At 40.2% G+C, this 19,201-nt stretch overlaps 1 protein-coding gene across 2 annotated transcripts in view; it reads left to right on the top strand.

Moving 5' to 3' along the window:
* Window positions 1-19,201, top strand: part of ARFGEF1 (ARF guanine nucleotide exchange factor 1) — a 134,324-nt gene that overhangs the window by 107,799 nt on the left and 7,324 nt on the right. The window contains exons 24-35 of one of the 2 annotated variants that reach the window (XM_030859606.2): window positions 2,133-2,173; window positions 2,269-2,438; window positions 2,804-2,955; window positions 3,080-3,252; window positions 4,230-4,390; window positions 5,224-5,354; window positions 8,152-8,281; window positions 9,886-10,021; window positions 10,104-10,242; window positions 10,851-10,923; window positions 15,077-15,209; window positions 19,046-19,185. In XM_030859606.2, coding sequence (XP_030715466.2) covers window positions 2,133-2,173; window positions 2,269-2,438; window positions 2,804-2,955; window positions 3,080-3,252; window positions 4,230-4,390; window positions 5,224-5,354; window positions 8,152-8,281; window positions 9,886-10,021; window positions 10,104-10,242; window positions 10,851-10,923; window positions 15,077-15,209; window positions 19,046-19,185 — 1,579 coding nt within the window. The remainder of the gene's footprint in view (window positions 1-2,132; window positions 2,174-2,268; window positions 2,439-2,803; window positions 2,956-3,079; window positions 3,253-4,229; window positions 4,391-5,223; window positions 5,355-8,151; window positions 8,282-9,885; window positions 10,022-10,103; window positions 10,243-10,850; window positions 10,924-15,076; window positions 15,210-19,045; window positions 19,186-19,201) is intronic. The other variant, XM_030859610.2, reaches the window with a different exon arrangement.

The raw sequence follows: 19,201 nt of genomic DNA, 5'->3' as shown, positions 1-19,201 counted from the left end.
GTACTTTTCAGGGAATGTCTTTTGATATTAACACACAAGATTCTCATACTTCTGTTCTCTGCTTTTCATACATGGCATGTAGAATCCATTTCATAGATGATTCTGTGAAACACAGCTCTGTTCTCCTGCCTTAGTATATTAAGGCTTAACTTTAAATGCCTCCACAGACTGCTGTGCTCCACCATCTGGCTTATCTTTAGTGGAGCGTTACTAGAAATAGAGTGACCCCTCAGAGGCTACCAAAGTGAGTAGGAATTTAAATGCCCTTTCTCAGGATGCGCGCTCCACCGACGTTCCACTGTCTCCTGAGTCGACAGAACCTGTTGGCTGACGATCTTCTCTGTTCTTGTTGCCTTTGTTCTTCACCATCTCACCACATTTAGAGGATTCATTGCTGCTTTCCCCTGGAGTTGCATATAATCGCCATCTCAGCTTCTGTTCTTTACTCCTATATGCCTTGTCACTTGCTTCCTTCTCAGTTAAAAAAAAGAAAAAAGCTTTCTCGTTTCTTTTGTTCCTTCTCCTGTTGTTTCCCCTGTACTGTTTAGTTTTGACCTTCTTTGTGGTATGGTTTTTATAGCCATTGCCTTCCATGAGAATACCTCTAGTTTGAGAAACAGCTTAATGACATTCATAATGCAGAGTCTAGCGAATCTCATTTTTGTTCATGTGAGAGGTTTGTAGGCTTTGTATATTGTAGGTTTCTGGATCCAGTCTAACCAGTGGATTCAGTGGGGCCCCATTACTCTTACTTTTTCTCCCAGATTGTGTTTTCAGTCAGATTTTTGAATTGTTTTGTTCTACTGGTAAGAGCAATATAGGAAATCTCAAGATGCCCCTTTGGCAGGAGATCAGGTTCTGAGTTACTGCATTGCCATTTTTTAAGCCATTTTTCCTATCTTGTTTTTGTTACTCATTGCCAGGATGCATAGACCTTCAAGGACATTGAGGGTGAAAAATCATGATATACCCAGAATTTTTAGTTAGTGGTAGTAGGAAAAAACTAGAATGTATTTTAAATGTTTAAATTATGTTTTGCTCAGTTAAGTGTGAAGCAGTATAGCAAAATGGTTGAGAGGGTGGACTCTGGAGTCTGCCTGTCCTGGTTTGAATCTTGTCTCTAACACTTACTGGTCCTGTGACTTTCAGAAAGTTATTCAATATCTTTGTGCCTCAGTTTCTATGTTGATAAAATTGGGAATATAATAGTATATATAATCATGGTGTTTGTGATTATTATGTGAGTGGATATATATATAAAGCAATTAGGATAGTATCCACCTTGTGATTGTTGATAGCTATTACTGTTACTATGACGACTGTTATTTCTAAGTTTAATATTTGACCTGCTGCTGCCTTTGAGGTTTCCTTTTTATCGTGCAAATACTATGATGTACATTTTAAATTACGGAATATCAGTTCATCCTGGAAGTCGTGTCAAACCCTTGGGTACAAGCTCGGAACATGGATAAAAATGCAGACTTTAAAGTTAGAGGACTAATATGTTTATGCTGAAATCTTTTATGAAACTTTGAAACACGGTAAAAGAGCTCAGTGAAGAAGGCAGGGCAAAGCTGGACAGCATAGCTTAGCTCTCACCATTTGAATGCTGTAAGAAAAGTGGGTTAGCCACTTGTTGGTTAAACTGTTGGAGACTATTTGCAAGGTTCTAGTAACCATTTGTAATTTAACATAAATGAGTTTTTGAATCAAACACACATTGCTTATAAAAATAAAGTAGAAGTTTTCATTTTAAGAACATGTTTAATATGGGTAAATACTCAGGAAAATGGAAAAGTCTTGTTTTGTGTATGCCAATTATTAGTTTTACAACTTAACATTTTTCTTATTCTAAGACTCATAAGAGACCTTTCTTAGTGTTTACAAATTTACTGATAAAATTACAACAGTGTATTTGTGCTCTAATACATCATTCGGTACAAAGGAGGGTGGGAGGGACATCCAAGCTATACTTGTCACTAAAATACATGATAAAAAATATTCATTTGATTACCTGATTTTTTGTTCCCTTAAAACAGATAAAAGTAGCTCGTACCCCAGGCCACTTACTTTTGAATTGATGTATCAGAAGTGAGACATTACAAGTTTTTGAATTATATTTTTTTCTTTAGAATATTTACAGGGTCCACAAGGCTAGATGGAAATGCTATTGGTAAGTATGTACATTTACTCCACTTAAAAACTGATTTTTTAGCTTAAAAGACTTCAAAGTTAAGTTTTAAAAATGTTAATCCATTTATATTATAGTGGACTTTGTCCGTTGGCTCTGTGCTGTGTCTATGGATGAATTACTTTCCACTACACATCCAAGAATGTTTAGTCTACAAAAAATAGTAGAAATATCATATTACAACATGGGAAGAATAAGACTGCAGTGGTCTCGAATTTGGGAAGTTATTGGAGATCATTTTAATAAGGTATTTGAGTACTTACAGGATTTGCTTAGTTTGTAATTTTTTGTTGTTTAAAATTTCCTTATCGTAATCTAATTGAGACCTTTTTCCTTTCCAGTCAGTTTTTTATTACATTTTTGTAATTAGATTTAGAAAACCCTTTGAGTCCTGTTTTTTCTTTTAGAAATAATTGCTCTAGGTTTTAAGAATTTAGTTAAAATATGTTCTTCTTGTTGAGAAATATTGTTAGCACACTTAGTGCCTTTATGGAGAATCTTTGAATTTACCTATGTATGCTATTAATTATATATTTTTTCTAAAATAAAAAATAAAGAATTAGCAAGTTTCACTGCTGATATTAGCACCCTGTATTTCTGTTGCCATTACAGGTTGGCTGTAATCCTAATGAAGATGTAGCTATTTTTGCAGTAGACTCCTTGAGGCAATTGTCAATGAAGTTCTTAGAGAAAGGGGAGCTTGCTAATTTCAGATTCCAGAAGGATTTCTTAAGACCTTTTGAACATATAATGAAACGGAACAGGTACTATATTTGTTGAATTGCTTAATATCAGAAAAATACCTTATTTTCCTCAGTAGGGGGAAAAACAGAAGAAAAGGATAAAAACCTGATGAGTTTTATCCAAGCGATTGTATTAATATTTTAGGTCTCCAACAATTCGAGATATGGTTGTACGGTGTATAGCACAGATGGTTAATTCTCAAGCTGCTAACATTCGGTCTGGATGGAAGAACATTTTCTCTGTATTTCATCTAGCAGCATCCGATCAAGATGAAAGCATAGTTGAACTTGCATTCCAAACAACGGGGCATATTGTCAGTGAGTATCCTCTAAGCTCTGTTCAAGTTAAAGAAAACAAAACTTTAATGTGTTCAGAAGATAATTCAAGTATAAGATTATGGGCTTGTCATGGGCTTTAAGTTTTCCAAGTTTTGCCTACAGAAGCAGAGTAAATAGTGACAGTATTATCATTATTGTAATATTATAGTTAACATTTATTCGAATGTTTACTATATGGCAAGCACTATAAGCACTTTGCATGCATTTTCTTCAGTCTTCACAGTAACTGTATGAGATAAATATCTTTATTATTCTCTCTCTCTTTTTTTTAATAGATAAGGAAACTCAGACCCACTGAGATTAAGTAATTTGTCTAAAGGCACAAAACTAGTGAGTGATGGAGTTGAGATGCAAAGCCAGAGAGTCTTAAAGCACAGCATTTGTTTTTCACCACTGCACTACACAGCCTCCTTTGACTTTAAAGAAGAATAAAATACTAAGGATCTAAATTAAGCCTCTCTAGAAGATAATGATGTCATCATCATCAACATCAAGAATGATGACATCATCATAGCTGTCATTTATTGAGTGCTTGCTTGAATTAAGTAAATTAAGTACAGTGCTAAGCACTGTGCTTACATTTTATTTAATGCTTACCACTATCCTGTGCAGATTATTATCACCATTTTATAGATTAAGAAACTCAGATCCAGAGAGATTAAATGTAATTTTGAATATTCACTCAACAACTGTTGATTTTGTATCTACTGTGTACCAGTCACTCTATTAGGTGCTGGGTTTATCGTGTAAACAAAACACAGACCTGTTTCCCTGTTTCTACTACTCAAGGCAGTCAAGTAACTGGTCAGGACAGCCGTTGGAACCGATGTCTATTGGACATTAAAACCCTTAGTCTTTAAGAAGTATCCATTACATCTAGAGGTTGGTGTATTTGAGGTATAATTAAGAAAAGCTGAAAGTTGATAATTATATTTATGTGTTTTTCTCCCGTATAGCCCTTGTGTTTGAAAAACACTTTCCAGCAACCATTGATTCTTTCCAGGATGCAGTGAAATGCTTGTCTGAATTTGCATGCAATGCAGCTTTCCCAGACACAAGTATGGAAGCGATTCGACTTATTCGCCATTGTGCAAAATACGTGTCTGATAGACCTCAGGTATAGCATCATTTAGTAAACAGAATGTTACTGAGCATTTATTTCCAGTCAGAGATCTAAGTTTATTTGGGAATTGTGGGGATATGAAGTATTGAATTTTCAAAATTATCTGAGTTATGGTTACATTTGTTGAAGATGTCAGGTATTTTTCTGAGTGTTTCACGTGTATTAACTTGTTTAATATTCCATAACAGCTTTATGGAATAGGTTGTGTTATAGCCCCATGTAGATAAGGAATCTGAGGCACAAGGAAGTTAAAAATGTGCCCCTGCCTGCGGGGGATAGTAAAGGAGACCTGGGATTTGAACCCAAGCCTGTGTTTTTAGCCATTACCGTAATATACTGAAGTTGACTATGGGTGAGTGTAGGCTTAAGCACTGAAGTGAAAGGTTGAATTGGCAACCTGGCTGCCAGCTTTGACTTGCATATCTGAATCTATCTTTGTAACTGTCATAAGGAGCAGTGATGCTTCATAGATTTTTACTACATACTGACAGGGACCTGTGGGGCATTTCGTTCTTCTTATGTACATCTACTCATTTGAACTTCACACCTCCCCAGTGTGGTGCCATGGCTGCATGATGTAATAACCATTTAAATGATAAAAATGGAAACTTGAATAATGCAGAAAACTGGTGATGGAGTTGAAGCTGAAAGCAGCTTCTGGTTTCTAGTCCAGTGCTCTATAGGCAGTTGTAATCTCCATCTTTTTTTAAGTTATCAGATTGCTCACTTTTGATTAGTAAAGTGTTAAAAAAATTTTTGGAGAAATAATATGCTTAATGTATAGGTATTATGTTTTGCCTTTAGTAAACCTGCATTTCTTCTTGAAGGCTTTCAAGGAATACACAAGTGACGACATGAATGTGGCACCTGAAGACAGGGTTTGGGTGAGGGGATGGTTCCCAGCTCTCTTTGAGTTGTCCTGTGTCATCAACAGATGCAAGTTAGATGTGAGAACCAGGTAACAGCCAGTACTTGAAATTGAAATTTTGAGAGGCTTATTCTTACTTTAATCAAATCAACTTATGTGAACTCAAGTTCAATTTTATCCAATATAGTAGTTATTCGATAGGCAGATTTTAAAATATGTTATGTAGAGCAACAATAAAAAATGGAAATAAATTACTTTTCCTTAAAATTTGATTATGGCCTACTTTGAGTTTTAGGTTCTATGTTAATTTACACATTCTTTCTTTTCATACATTTGTTTCCAATCAGAAATTGAAGTTAGCACCAAAATTTATCTTCTGATGAATGATAAAAGAATTTCCAAATGCATGTCTTTGGTGGATTTTAGGTGAAGAACCGTTTCTTTTTGAAGACTGGCCAGTAACATAGTTTTGAATAATATAGGCCTGTTCGAAAAGAATTGAACTCTTTCAAAAGTATATTGTCAATAAAAGATCTATATGAATATCCAGTCCATTTGTAAAGAAACTATTATGGGTATAATGTAACCAGACAGGTACTCAGTGCACACTTCTTACAGTTATAAGAAGTTGTTATGAATTTGTTAGAGTTCATATCAATCCCATAGTATTGTTTTTCTCACCCTGTATTTTTTGATGGCCAAATTGGAATGACCAACTTGTGTATCCTAATGTCTGTCAACAGTGCCTCAGAAAGGTAGTATAGACTTGTAACAAATCAGTGATAGAATATAATGAAAGAATGAATCTCTCCTTCCACCACTTATGCCAGAACCACACCTGTCCCCAGCCACGGTTAAGTTTGTTTTATAGCCTAAGAAATGTTTTACTTTTATAGTGCTATTTGTTATAACACATTTTGTGAGATAGAAAATAATCCAAAATATGACTCACGCCTTGGAAACTTGTTATAGAATTTAGTAAATCACAAGCACATATTATATTTCACATGTAGGCATTGAGGATTTTCGTCAGTGGACCTGTTAGGAAACTTGATAAAATTCAAGATGGCCCCCAGTTGATATAACTCTAAATTATTTAGATATACAGCTTTCAAATGTCCAGCCACTTCAGTAGAGCAACGAACATGTCATAACTGACGAGTCATAGAAACTCAGCACCCCCCTCCCTGCCCTTGTTTATTTGTAGAAGTCTGCTTGACGTGGACCTACCTGCTTTCTTAGCCTCTCAGCCTGTCCTTGTCTGGGACCACGCTACCTTGCTTCTCACCCTTTCCTATGTTCAGATTATGGATGGGTCTAGTTGTTAAAGAGAAGAGAAGAGGGATGTTCTAGTTGGTAAAAAAGAGGGGAAGTATGAGTAAACTTTTTGTTCAGTGATGGCTTTGATTTTCTTACCTCATTCCAGGATTTGTAAAGGCAGTTATTTAGATTACATTTAAAAATGCAGCACTACGATTTGTATAACACACTAATTACAAAGTACTTCCAAATGCATTCTCATTTGAGTCCCTCAGAATTCTGTAGATTTAGGGTTGAATAATTAACCTGGAGCCCTACACATTCTTTTTCCCTACACCAGCAACTTAAGTATTCATCAAAACTTGTTCAATAGTAAAGAGCCTTGGAAACCTCTATAGATCTGTGCTTGCTTTGGGGGCCTGGAAGAAACAGGATTTTCACATCCACTCACCCCAGCCCTGGGGGTTAGCATCCAGTTTACTTGGAGTGGGAGGAAGAGGGAGCCTTGTCCCATTGTAGGGGAGACATGGAACCCTGACACGGTTCTCCTGGGGAAGACAGAGTGTGTTTCTTCCACAGGAATTCCTTTACTGTAGTTCCTTTACTTCTGATTTTACACATTAGGTATCTTACAGATCAAATAAACTGTTGTGAACTTGCCGTAGGACTGAACTACCATGATGTTATTTTACACATCTGTTGAACAAGTACTTGTTTAGAGCCTACTATGCATCAGGCATGTACTAGGCCCCGGGGGTAGCATAGCAGCAAATGAACTAGACCACGTACCAGTCCTTATGGAGTGTTTCAAAGGAAATTCTGTTCTGGCTTACTGTCAGACTTTTCGAAATATAAACCTTTTCTAAGTGGAAGGGTACCTATATTTTACTAGAAGAAATTAATGTATAGAGAAAAGATCAAGCTTTTTAATGTTTACATGAAGGCATTATTTCAAGAAAGGTAATAAGGAATCAGAAGGCACTTTTGAGTTTTAGTTTTAACACTTATTCAAAGGAGAAGAATGGGATATTAAAGCAGTTTATTTGTTGAAGGAATGCTTAACTGTGTGCCCCTGTGTGAGAGGTGCTGCTCTGGCCTGGGGTACGGCAGGAAGCAGACACCCTGCCCACACTGGTGTCTTAGTGGATTAGTTTGATAAATCCTTCAGTTTGAGGATATTATATGAACAATTAGAGTGTTAACTAAAAATTCCTGTAGCTCTTTGAAAAAGATTTTCCAAAATCTAATTTTATTTGTTCTTAGACTGAGTTCCATGGCCACAGTGCCACAAAATTAATATTCACCCAAATGATGATCTTTCTCAATCTATAATTCCATTTACATTTTTTAAATGCTGGAATGATGGGGTGGGAGTGGAAGAAAAGTAGAAGAAAAAATTTTCAGGCCAAGGCCTTTGGAATCTTTTCCTAAATGATGCATCCTAAAGAAACCTGTTTTACAACCTAAATTTTTTAAAGCTCAGTATCATGTGTTAGTTTAAAACCAGTTTTAAACTTTGCTTTCAGTAACTTTGTGCACTAACTATAAAAACTATTTTAGGAGGGGGATACTAATGTGGTATGCTTTTTTGTATTATAGCTTTCCTAATTACATGTTATCATTTTAGGGGTTTAACAGTAATGTTTGAAATAATGAAAACTTATGGCCACACTTATGAAAAACACTGGTGGCAGGATTTATTTAGAATTGTTTTCAGAATCTTCGACAACATGAAATTGCCAGAACAGCAGACAGAGGTAAGAGAACATGAGGTTTTCATTTAACACAGTGATGTCAGAAGGTGCTTTTCTTCCCTAATACATTTTGGTATTTCAGATTTAAGCACAGTGAACAGAAAAAAATCCTAGAAATTTTTTCTTTAAGGCATTGTAATATAGTAGTAAGTCTTTATAAACAGTGCAATTTGGGGATAGAAGTGAGTTAATGAACTGGATTTTGTTTTCAGTGTTTTTGTTGAACTTCCAGTGTCTTTTCCTCATTTTAATGTTGTCACAAGTAAAACATCAGTAGCCCTCCTTAGTATTCGTAGGGCTTCTTACTCTGAATTAGAGAAGGAACGCGTGGTTATTTATTTATTTATTTCAAAGTCTCTTACTACAGTCCAGTTACAGTATGTGTTTCAGTAAGTGTGGGAAAGAACATCAGGTCTCCGTGTTTTGTCCCATATAGTGTATTAAATGCAAATTTGGGGCCTCTCTGACCTGCACAAAATTTTATTTTAGATCTACAGGTAGACTCTTAAAACATTTTATAAAGTGGACTAAGTAGACATATGTTTATGCCCTGGCACAAAACCATGTATAAAAATTAGTCCAGGGCTTCCCTGGTGGTGCAGTGTTTGAGAGTCTGCCTGCCAATGCAGGGGACACGGGTTCGTGCCCCGGTCCGGGAAGATCCCACATGCCGCGGAGCGGCTGGGCCCATGAGCCATGGCCGCTGAGCCTGCGTGTCTGGAGCCTGTGCTCCGCAACGGGAGAGGCCACAACGGTGAGAGGCCCGCATACCGCAAAAAAAAATAATAAAAATACAAAAAATTAGTCCAGATTAGTCCATTTGAGAAAAATAAAGAAATTCTTACACTCCCCCCCCCCTTTTTGGGAGGCTGTGTGGGGTCTTTGTTGCTGCGCGGGCTTTCTCTAAGTATGACAAGTGGGGACTGCTCCTCGTTGCTGTGTGCAGGCTTCTCTTGTTGTGGAGCACCAGCTCTAGGCGCGTGAGCTCCAGTAGTTGTGATGTGTGGGCTCAGTAGTTGTGGCTCACGGGCTCTAGAATGCAGGCTCAGTCGTTGTGGCTCGCGGGCTCTAGAACGCAGGCTCAGTAGTTGTGGCGCACGGGCTTACTTGCTCCGCAGCATGTGGGATCTTCCTGAACCAGGGCTCGAACCTGTGTCCTCTTCATTGGCAGGCGGATTCTTAACGACTGCACCACCAGGGAAGTCCCCTACTTATACCCATTTTATTTTAAACCTATGCTAACCCACTTGGATAAATTCTTACCATTGCCTTCCTCTATTTTTCTTCCACGTTCTGTCATATTCTGGAGCAAGACCAACTGTTGTTATTAGTGTCAATTGTTTGAAAAGTCATAGCGTTAATAGCCAGACAATGCAGTGTTTTTTTAATAAAACAGTGCAGAAAATAGTTATTTTATATGCAGATGGCTAAGGGATAATGAAGAGAAATAGATCAGATATAAAGTTGAGGTGAATGTCACATTCAAGGAGTTAAGTGCTCTGAAAGGAACCTACAGGCTTACGTTTTAAATATGCAAACATATTTCTTTGAAATTCTAGTAGTTGATGAATGGCCTGACCTTCATTTAATGACCGTCTCCCCTGTAGAAAGCTGAGTGGATGACAACGACATGTAATCATGCGCTTTATGCTATCTGCGATGTGTTCACCCAGTATTTAGAAGTACTCAGTGATGTACTTTTGGATGACATTTTTGCCCAGCTCTACTGGTGTGTGCAGCAAGGTAGGTCTGTACCAGATAAGTGACACAACGTGTTAAATGTGACCCTAGTAATACACAAATGAATTGCTCTTTTCTCTTCTAGACAATGAGCAGTTAGCACGATCTGGTACGAACTGCTTAGAGAACGTTGTTATTCTGAATGGTGAAAAATTTACCCTAGAAATCTGGGATAAAACTTGTAACTGCACACTGGACATCTTCAAAACCACAATTCCACATGCGTAAGAAGATTTTATACAACTTTAAATTTGTATATTGAATGATGGACATAAAAGGTTTGATAGTAATTAGTGATTTCTCATAACAGAAATCCTTTTTAAAATATCTCAGTGTTCTTTGAATTTGTGTTTATTGCAAATCAGACTCCTATAAAACCATAACAAATACATGAATTAAATTTTTTATATACCCAAACTTTTAGTCTGATCATTTAAAATTTGGGTCATAATGAAGTGATTTAATAAGATTTTATTCATCCAGATTAAACCAAGCAGTGGTTCTGAATTGAAAAAAAGAAAATCTCAGCATTTGTTTTAGTTACTGTAAATGTAATAACCTAAGGAAAATTTATTGTATTTTGTATTACAATATTGTAAATACTGTATTTTACGGTTAATTATCTTTTTCTAAGGGATGCGTTTGGAATTGAATTGTAGTGGCGTTTTTACTGATTGGGAAATTAAGACATAGTCTTGCTAAATGACTTGGTGGCGCCTGCATCATTTGTAGGACACCTTGAACTTGCTTCCCAGCTCGTTTCGTTTCAAAACACGTTGGATGCGATGTGGTGCACACTCTCAGTGACTGGTGTGATTTTGGTGTTTTAAAGGCTCTTGACCTGGCGTCCTGCTTCTGGAGAAGCTGCTCCCACACCTCCGTCTCCTGTGAGTGAAAAGCAACTGGTAAGTTTTAACAAATAAAGCATATATTAAATTACTTAACTATTTGTGGTAAGTATTCTGCCATGGGGCAGATTCTTTTTATGAGCCCAGCTCTTTTAAAAAGATGTCGTAAAATATAGATGGTCTTGAGACAGAGTAAAATGATTCTGAGAGCGCAAGAGGCAGGTACCAGTTTACATAAGGATTTACATACCAAGCTGAAGATATTATTGGATGTTATTTTATTTAAACTTTCAACTTTGATATAATTTCACCTTAGAGAAAAGTTACAAAAGCAGTTTAAAGAATTGATAGACCCTTCATGCAGCTTATTTGTTTCCTAGATCTGCCGTAACAAATTACTACAAGCTTAGTGGCTTAAAACAACAGAAATTCATTCTGTCACGGCTCTGGAGGCCAGAGGTCCAAACTCAAGGCATCAGCAGGGCCACATTCCCTCCCAGGGGGTTAAGGGAGAACCCTTCTTTGCTTCCTCTAGCTTCTAGTGGCTGCTGACAGCCCCTGGCCTTCTTGGCTTGTACACACATCCCTCCATCTTAACGTAGCTGTGTAAAGCCAAATCTCTCCCTCCTTCCTCCTTTAGGACACTAGTCATTAGATGTAGGGTCCTCCCCGAATTCAGAATGATCTCTTCTCAAGATCGTAACTTTAAAGACTCTGTTTTCATGTAGCCTTCACAAGTACCAAAGGTTAGGACTTGGACTTACCTTTTTGGGGCCACTGTTTAACCCATTATCTACCCTCTGGTGCCCCAAAATACATGTCTGTCTTTCGGGCAAAGTCATTTATGCCATCCCAACATCCCCGGAGTCTCAACTTAGTGTAGCATCAACACCAAGTCCAAAATGTCATGTAAATATCATCTTATCAAAAGTCCCAAATCTCATCATCTAAGTCATCTAAATCAGGTATGTGGTCTATTCTGGAGCAAAATTTCTCTCTATTTGTGGACCTGTGAACCTGTAGAACAGATTAACTGCTGCAAAATACAGTGGTGGGCAAGCATAGGGTAAACATTCTCATTCCAGAAGGGAAGCTTGGAAGGAGTAAAAGGGTCACTGTTCCTAATCAAGTTCAAAACCCAGGAGGACAAATTCATAAGTTTCAAGGCCTGAGGGTAATTTCTGTAGCTTGGTGCCCTGCCCTGCCCTCCAGGCCCATGGCTTCTCCCTCGGGTGCTTCGGCTTTGCCCTCTGAACCATTCCTCACTTACGAGTTTCACTTTCCACCCAGTAGTACAACACAATTCAGCCAAGGTTTCTGCAACTTATGACAAGGATCACCATCCTTCCAGCAGCCAATAACACGTTCCTGATTTCCTTCTGAGATCTCACCAGAAACACTTTTTTTTTTTTTCAAATAAAGTTATTTATTTATGTATTTATTTTGGCTTCGTTGGGTCTTAGTTGCTGTGTGTGGGCTCTCTCTAGTTGCGGTGAGCAGGGGCTACTCTTCACTGCGGTGCCCGGGTTTCACATTGCACTGGCTTCTCTTGTCACGGAGCACAGGCTCTAGGCACGTGGGCTTCAGTAGTTATGGAGCGCAGGCTCAGTAGTTGTGGCTCACGGGTTCTAGAGCACAGGCTTAGTAGTTGTGGTTCACAGGCTTAATTGCTCTGCAGTGTGTGGAATCTTCCTGGACCAGGGCTCGAACCTGTGTCCCCTGCATTGGCAGGTGGATTCTTAACCACTGCGCCACCAGGGAAGCCCCAGAAGCATCTTTAATGTTCATATTTCTATCAGTGTTGTAGTCATGACCGTGTGTGTGTGTGTGTGTGTGTGTGTGTGTGTGTTCTTTAGGATGATAGAAGCTTTCTCTACCAGGCATCTCACTTCCTTCTGAATCCTCACCAGAATTGAGTTTAACATCCATATTTCTACCAACAGTCTCTTCAGGTCAGTTTAGGTTTTTTTCTATTGTACGCCTCAAAACTCTTCTAGCCTCTACCATTACCCAATTCCAAAGCCATTTCCACATTTTTAGGTCTTTGTTATGGCCACACCTACTTCATGGTACCAAAATCTGTATCAGTGTTCTCCAGTTCCAGAGAAATGGAGCCAGTAGGAGATAACCTACACCTATGTGTGTCCATATTTGTCTATACGTGTGTGTGTGTGTGTGTGTGTAATATATGTATGTATACGTATCCCTATGTGTTTTTTCCCCTTAATTTCAAGGAATTGGCTTAAGCAGGTGTGAGGGCTGGCAAGGTTGGAATGTGTAGGGCAGGTGGGCAGGCTGGGAGCTCTTGGGCAGCTGTAGTCCAGGCAGAACTTCTTCAGGGAAATGTCAGTTTTGCCCTTGAGGCCTTTTAACTCATGGGATGAGACTTGACCCATATTATTGAGGATAATCTCCTTTACTTACAATCATAACTGTAAATGTTCACCACATCTACAAAATACCTTCACAGAGACACTTGAAATAGTGTTTAATTGAATAACTGGTTACTATAGCCCAGCCAAATTGATGCATGGAACTGACCATCACAGCAGGTTTCTCGAAGTGTTATCACTGTACTACAGTTTGCTTTCTTATTTCCACCCTCCCTCTTCTTCTCTCACTCTCCCACCTCCCTACATACATTTTTCTGGATTCTTTGAAAATAATTTGAAAATAACACACCTTTTTTTCCCTAAAACGTTTAGTGTGTTTTCTATAAAATAAATAAATATATATATATAGTCACGGTGCAGTTAACAAAATAGGGAATTACTATTGAAACAATACTGTAATCTGGCTTTATTCAGATTTCTGCTGTTCTCCCACTAATGTTAATTGAATTTTAAACCCAGGAAGCCAGAGGTAGCAAATCTATGCCCACTGACCTGATCTGTCCCCCAGAACTTTTTAATTTCTTAACTAATTGTCAGTGGCTAAAACTTAGGTCTCACAGAAGAGCACCACTCTGAACGTGTCTTGAGAACTGTGACATCTGGCACGTCGGGCCCGCATTGCTCCATGACCCTGATCCGCCGGAGTTGTTCGTTCATCACAGACTGCACCGCTTATGACATCCTGTTTCCAGCCCAGGATGAACTTGCTCCCATTTTTGTTCTTCTTAGATTTGGCGCACTCCCTGCTTGCTCTGTGGGCTTTTGTTTTTGCTCCCTCTGCTGTATAGTGTAGTAGTTTGCAGGGTGGGCTGTGATGCCAGACCCCAGAACAAATCATGGCTCTGCACTGACTAGCTCTGCAGCCTCAGCAAATTACTTAACCTCATGTTAAAGTGAGTCTTGTGGTGGGAGGTAGATCTGGTGCTGCACATGAAGTCGTCAGGACAGCGTGTGCCGGGGGGCGCGCTCGGCGACTCTGCCTGCTGCCGGGCCGAGGCGGTGGGCCCAGTGGTGCCCCTCGAGGCTGCTCAGTCTCTTCCTTGGCTCCATCCGGGAGCTGCAGCTGCCCTGGCTCTGCATCTGGTCTCCTGCTGGAACCAAGTAAAGCTAAGAGTAGTAATGTCAGCTACCATATATCGTCTGATACCTCTAGTGTCAAAGGCTTGCTAAGTGTTAAGGATTTACTGCCAAATCCTTAACAACCTGCAAGGAAAGTGTCATCTCCATTTTCAGATCAGAAAACCTCGGCTCTGGAAGATCCATTGCTTTCCCAAAGGTGACGCATAGCTGGAGCCGGGTTCTGGAGTGGCTCTGTTGGACTTGAACAGCTTCTCTCCATGCTCTGCTCTCCTAGTTGGTCACCTTCTCACTGACCTTTCTGGTTGCTGGTTTCTTGGGTGACAACATCCTTCCCTAAATGCACCCCTACAAAGCTCTCCTGGGCTCAGCCTACACAAAGCTCGCAGAAACCCCTGCCCACCATGTGTGTTTCTGTTTCAATTTCATGACAATTCATGGGTATTGCTGACAAGTTTTTCCACAGAGTGAAGCTTATTAGCATTTCTCTCTGTTGCTGTTGGGTGGTGTCAGGCTTGATCTCAATGAGGGTCAGAAAGGAAGCTTTTCCCTAAAAGATTATCAGCTCTTATCCATGTGCAGGTAATATGAAATAACTTACACAGTATGTCCATAATTGCAGTGTGTACAATGTGATTTTCATAGGGACACGACGTAATTTTTTAAACAGTGTAATAGAAGCTATTTTCATCATTAAGCTTTATTCATTGTACTTAAAATGAATTTTTTTACTTTATTAGGATACGATATCGCAGAAATCTGTAGATATTCATGATTCTATTCAGCCAAGATCTGCAGATAATAGACAGCAAGCCCCACCGGCTTCTGTCTCTGCTGTGAATGAGGAAGTCAGCAAAATTAAGCCCGCAGCAAGTGAGTTACTTCTTTTAATAAAAGTAAATTGTGTATTTTGTTTTATGTAGGCAAGATATGAAAGTTTTGCTTTTACTTTTATTAACAAACACATACTATAATTGTGTGGTCACTTCCTTACTGTGTTTGCTCCAACCTGGACGTCCCCCGGCAGATGGTCAGGAACTCTGCTGACACCTACAAGACCAGTTTTTTTCCAGTGCTTTCAGCTGCTGTCTGTTTGAAGCACGTGGGTCTTGAGAGGAATGAGGAGTGGCCAGGGCATGGAGCGAGCCCTCTGAGCACTCCGCTGCCCCCAGCCTCTGTCTCCTCTGCCCCTCCCCTCCCCTCCCCTTCTTTAGTTCTTTTCACAAAGAAGGGGAATCCCTTCTTATTTTTACTAAATTGGTTCACAGAGGAAAGAGGACCTCCTCCCTAGAGGAAAACAGGACAACTTCAATTGCTTTTTAAATTGAGGGGAAATTCACGTAACAAAAGTAACCGTTTTCCTTAAAGTGAACAGTTTGGCGGCATTTAGTGCATTCCCCATGTTGTGCAGTCACCACTTCTATCTGGTTCCAAAACATTCACCCCAAAAGAAACCCCATAACCATTATGCTGTTGCCCCTCTTCTCCTCTTGCCCAGCCCCTAGCAACGTCCAGTCTGCTTTCTGTGTCTATGGAGTTGTACATTCTGCACATTTCATATAAATGGAATCATACAGTGTGACTTTTTATGTCTGGCTTTTATTTAGTATAATGTTTTCAAGGTACATCCACAGTGTAAAATGGATCAGCAGTTCATTCCTTTTTATAGCTAATTGTCCTGTGTATGGATACACCACATTTTGTTTATCCTTTTATCTGCTGGTGGACATTTGGGTTTGTCGCCCCTTTTAGTTATAACGAATAATGCTACTGTGAATCTCTGTGTACAAGTGTTGTTTGATTACCTGTTTTTAATTCTTTTGGGTGTATACATAGGAGCGGACTTGCTGGGTCATAAGATAATTCTGTGAGGAACCCCTAAGATGTGTTCTGCAGTGGCTGCACCATTTTGTATTCCTACCAGCAATTCCATTTTTTCCACATCCTCACAGACATTTCTGTTTTCTTTTTAATAATAGCCATTCTAGTGGGTATAAAGTGTTGTCTCATTGTGGTTTTACTCTGCATTTCCCTAATGATTAATGATGTTGAGTATTTTTTCATGTGCTTATTGGCCATTTGCATATCTCCTTTAGAGAAATATTTATTCATGTCCTTTGCTTATTTTTAATTGGGTTGTTTGTTTTTTTGTTGTTGTTAAGAGCTTCTTACGTACTCTGGATGCTACACTCATGTCAGATATATGATTTGCAAATATTTATATTCTCCCATTCTGAAGGTCATCTTTTTACTTCTTATTGATAATAATTCTGTGATGTACAAAAGTTTAAATTTTGATGAAGTTCCGTTTATCTGTTGCTTATGCTTTTGGTGTCATAGTTAGGAATCCACAGGCAAAGCTACGGTCGTAGAGATTTTCCCCAGGGTTTTCTCCTAAGAGCCTTATACTTGTAGCTCTTACATTTAGGTAATCGATCCCTTTTCAGTTAATTTTTTTCAGGGAATTTTTATTAATCCTAGGTGTTTACATTTGTTTTTGAGGGACGACAGATTTGGTGTCCTCCTTGAAAGGAGCCTCCAGCTTCAGTCGCCGTGTCTTGCTTCTCAGAAGGGAGACAGGTGGCGATGAGCGGCCTGTGTTCATTTTTCATTCCTGGGCTCTGGAGCACAGCTGTTAGGGTCCCTCACAGCTTTGGTCTGCCCTGGAAGGTGCCGTGAGGACACGGCTTTATCTCTCCCTCAGCCCCAAGACTGAACTTACATACACTTCGCTTTTTAAGGGAAGGACATAGTCGGCAAGTTTTTACTTGCCTGATCTGGGAACATCCCTTGAACGGAGTGAAGAGCGCTGCTCCCCTGCCCTTCTGACCTGAGGGCTCGCATTTCCTTCCTTGTGCCACCCCCTCAAGGTCCTTGAGGAAGAGTTCACTGTGTCCCACGAGCCCTTCCCTTCGCTCAGGGGACATTGTGGTTGCTGTGCCTGTGGGGAGGTGTCGCCGTGACCCTGTGCGAGGGGCAGCTGCCTCGTTCCTTCTTCATGCGCAGAAACCACCGCTGCCCCAGCTGGGCTCCGCCCAGTGCCCGCCGTCCCCCTTGTTTGTCCTTGCTCAGCTCTGCCCCCGTCCTTTGGTGACTCAGTGAAATGGTCGCCTAATATGACCCTTGGCACTGTCAACCCTTGTGAACGAGATTTGTTCAAATAGGTACTGTCCCCCAAACATGCAGTTGGTCGTTGCTGATGAGACCAAGTTCCTCCTGAAGTTCTGAAAGGACCCTGGGAGGCATGGAGAGCTCTGAGCTCCCCAGCCGACAGCTCTGAATGCCCGCCCAGCTGACACTGGAGCTGAGGAGGACGCGTCTCCTTAGGCGCCAGCCCCTCCCGAGCGTCCCCGCGAGTCCAGGCGTGCGGCCAGGATGCCCTGCCCCCGGGACTGGGGGTGTCTTGGATTTCTTATATTCTTTGACTTGAGATCTGGTACTAAGAACTAAATGTTCAGTACATCAGCATTTCTGAAAACTCTCTGGAAAGGAGTCGTTATGACCTAAATAAGAATAAATTTAAGCAAGTTGTTTTGCTATCTCCCCCAAATCCCTAAAACCTGAATTTAACTTGTAGAAATTGGGGAATTCCCTGGAAGTCCAGTGGTTAGGACTCGGCGCTTTCACTGCCGTGGCCCGGGCTCAGTCCCTGGTCGGGAAATTAAGATCCCGCACGGCCCAAAACAAAACAAAACAAAAAAACTAACTTCTTGAAACTGGTGTCAGAAAAGGGAGTTTTTAATAATAGCAAAGTGCGAAAAAACTGAAGGACTGTCCAGTCAGTCGTCCAGTGCTGGAGCCGCTGCCCTGAGGCCGATGGACAGGCAGCGCCCTCGCCGTGGGCGGCTGTGCAGGTCCCCAAGAGCCACCCTGAGAACCGACCTTGGGGCTGGGCCAGCGCCGCTGGGTCTCGCAGCTCCTCAGCTGTTGAGTCGTTGTTCTGAGCCTTGCATTTATTTCTACGTTTGCTTACCCGATGGCCAGTGAAGTGGAAACCCTTCCGTGATCATGTCTCTCCTTAAGGAAACGGCCCATCGAGCGCAGTCGTTCAGGCCAGAGGGACGCAGTGCCTGAGCACCGGTTACTTCCAGTGTGCTTACTTTTATGGTCACGCACTTAGCGGAACTCTTCATAGACTTCTGTGCTTATGAATCCCTTTGGAAACATGGGGTCATTTTAGCTACAGCTACCCACCTGGATCCAAAGAAAACATGTGCTCTGGTTGACCCACAGTATCGTCCCAGTGGTCAGAATTCTTGTCTGCCCCTCGCTTCCTGCCTCACAGATCTAGTTCCCGTTGTCTTCTTCTGGTTGAGGTTTTTATATTACCTCTAGTTAAAGGTCAAACTTGGGTTTACAGTAAATGCTATTAAAATTGTAGCTTTTAATCCATTTGATACATTTTATAGAGGAATAATCTAAGTCTTAAAATTTGTAGTGGAACCTTCTTGAACATATTCACTGTTCTAAGTCATTTTGAATATTTTTGTTTACTTAAAAAGGTAATTTTCTAAGGCTTTTCTAAATATCGATTAAATGAAGCTTTTACTGAGTAGTGCTTATGTGCAGAAGCAGGCTATCCTCAGTGTGATGTGTGCAGTTTACCTTCATACGTGTTAATGTTTCCTTAGCATTGTAATGTCATAGAAATTATAAAGGATTCAAAATAATTTTTGTTTGCATGTGCATTGGGGTGGGTTTCCTCACAGAATTTCCAGAACAAAAATTGTTTGCCGCCCTGTTGATTAAATGTGTTGTGCAGCTGGAACTCATCCAGACCATCGACAGCATCGTGTTCTTTCCTGCCACAAGTAAGAAGGAGGACGCGGAAAACTTAGCCGCAGCGCAGGTGAGCGGGTGCGAGG

This window comes from Globicephala melas, chromosome 17 (assembly GCF_963455315.2).
Source record: "Globicephala melas chromosome 17, mGloMel1.2, whole genome shotgun sequence".
Classification (NCBI taxonomy): domain Eukaryota; kingdom Metazoa; phylum Chordata; class Mammalia; order Artiodactyla; family Delphinidae; genus Globicephala; species Globicephala melas.
Note: the sequence above shows the minus strand (reverse complement) of the source record. Positions and strands in the feature narration are given on the sequence as shown.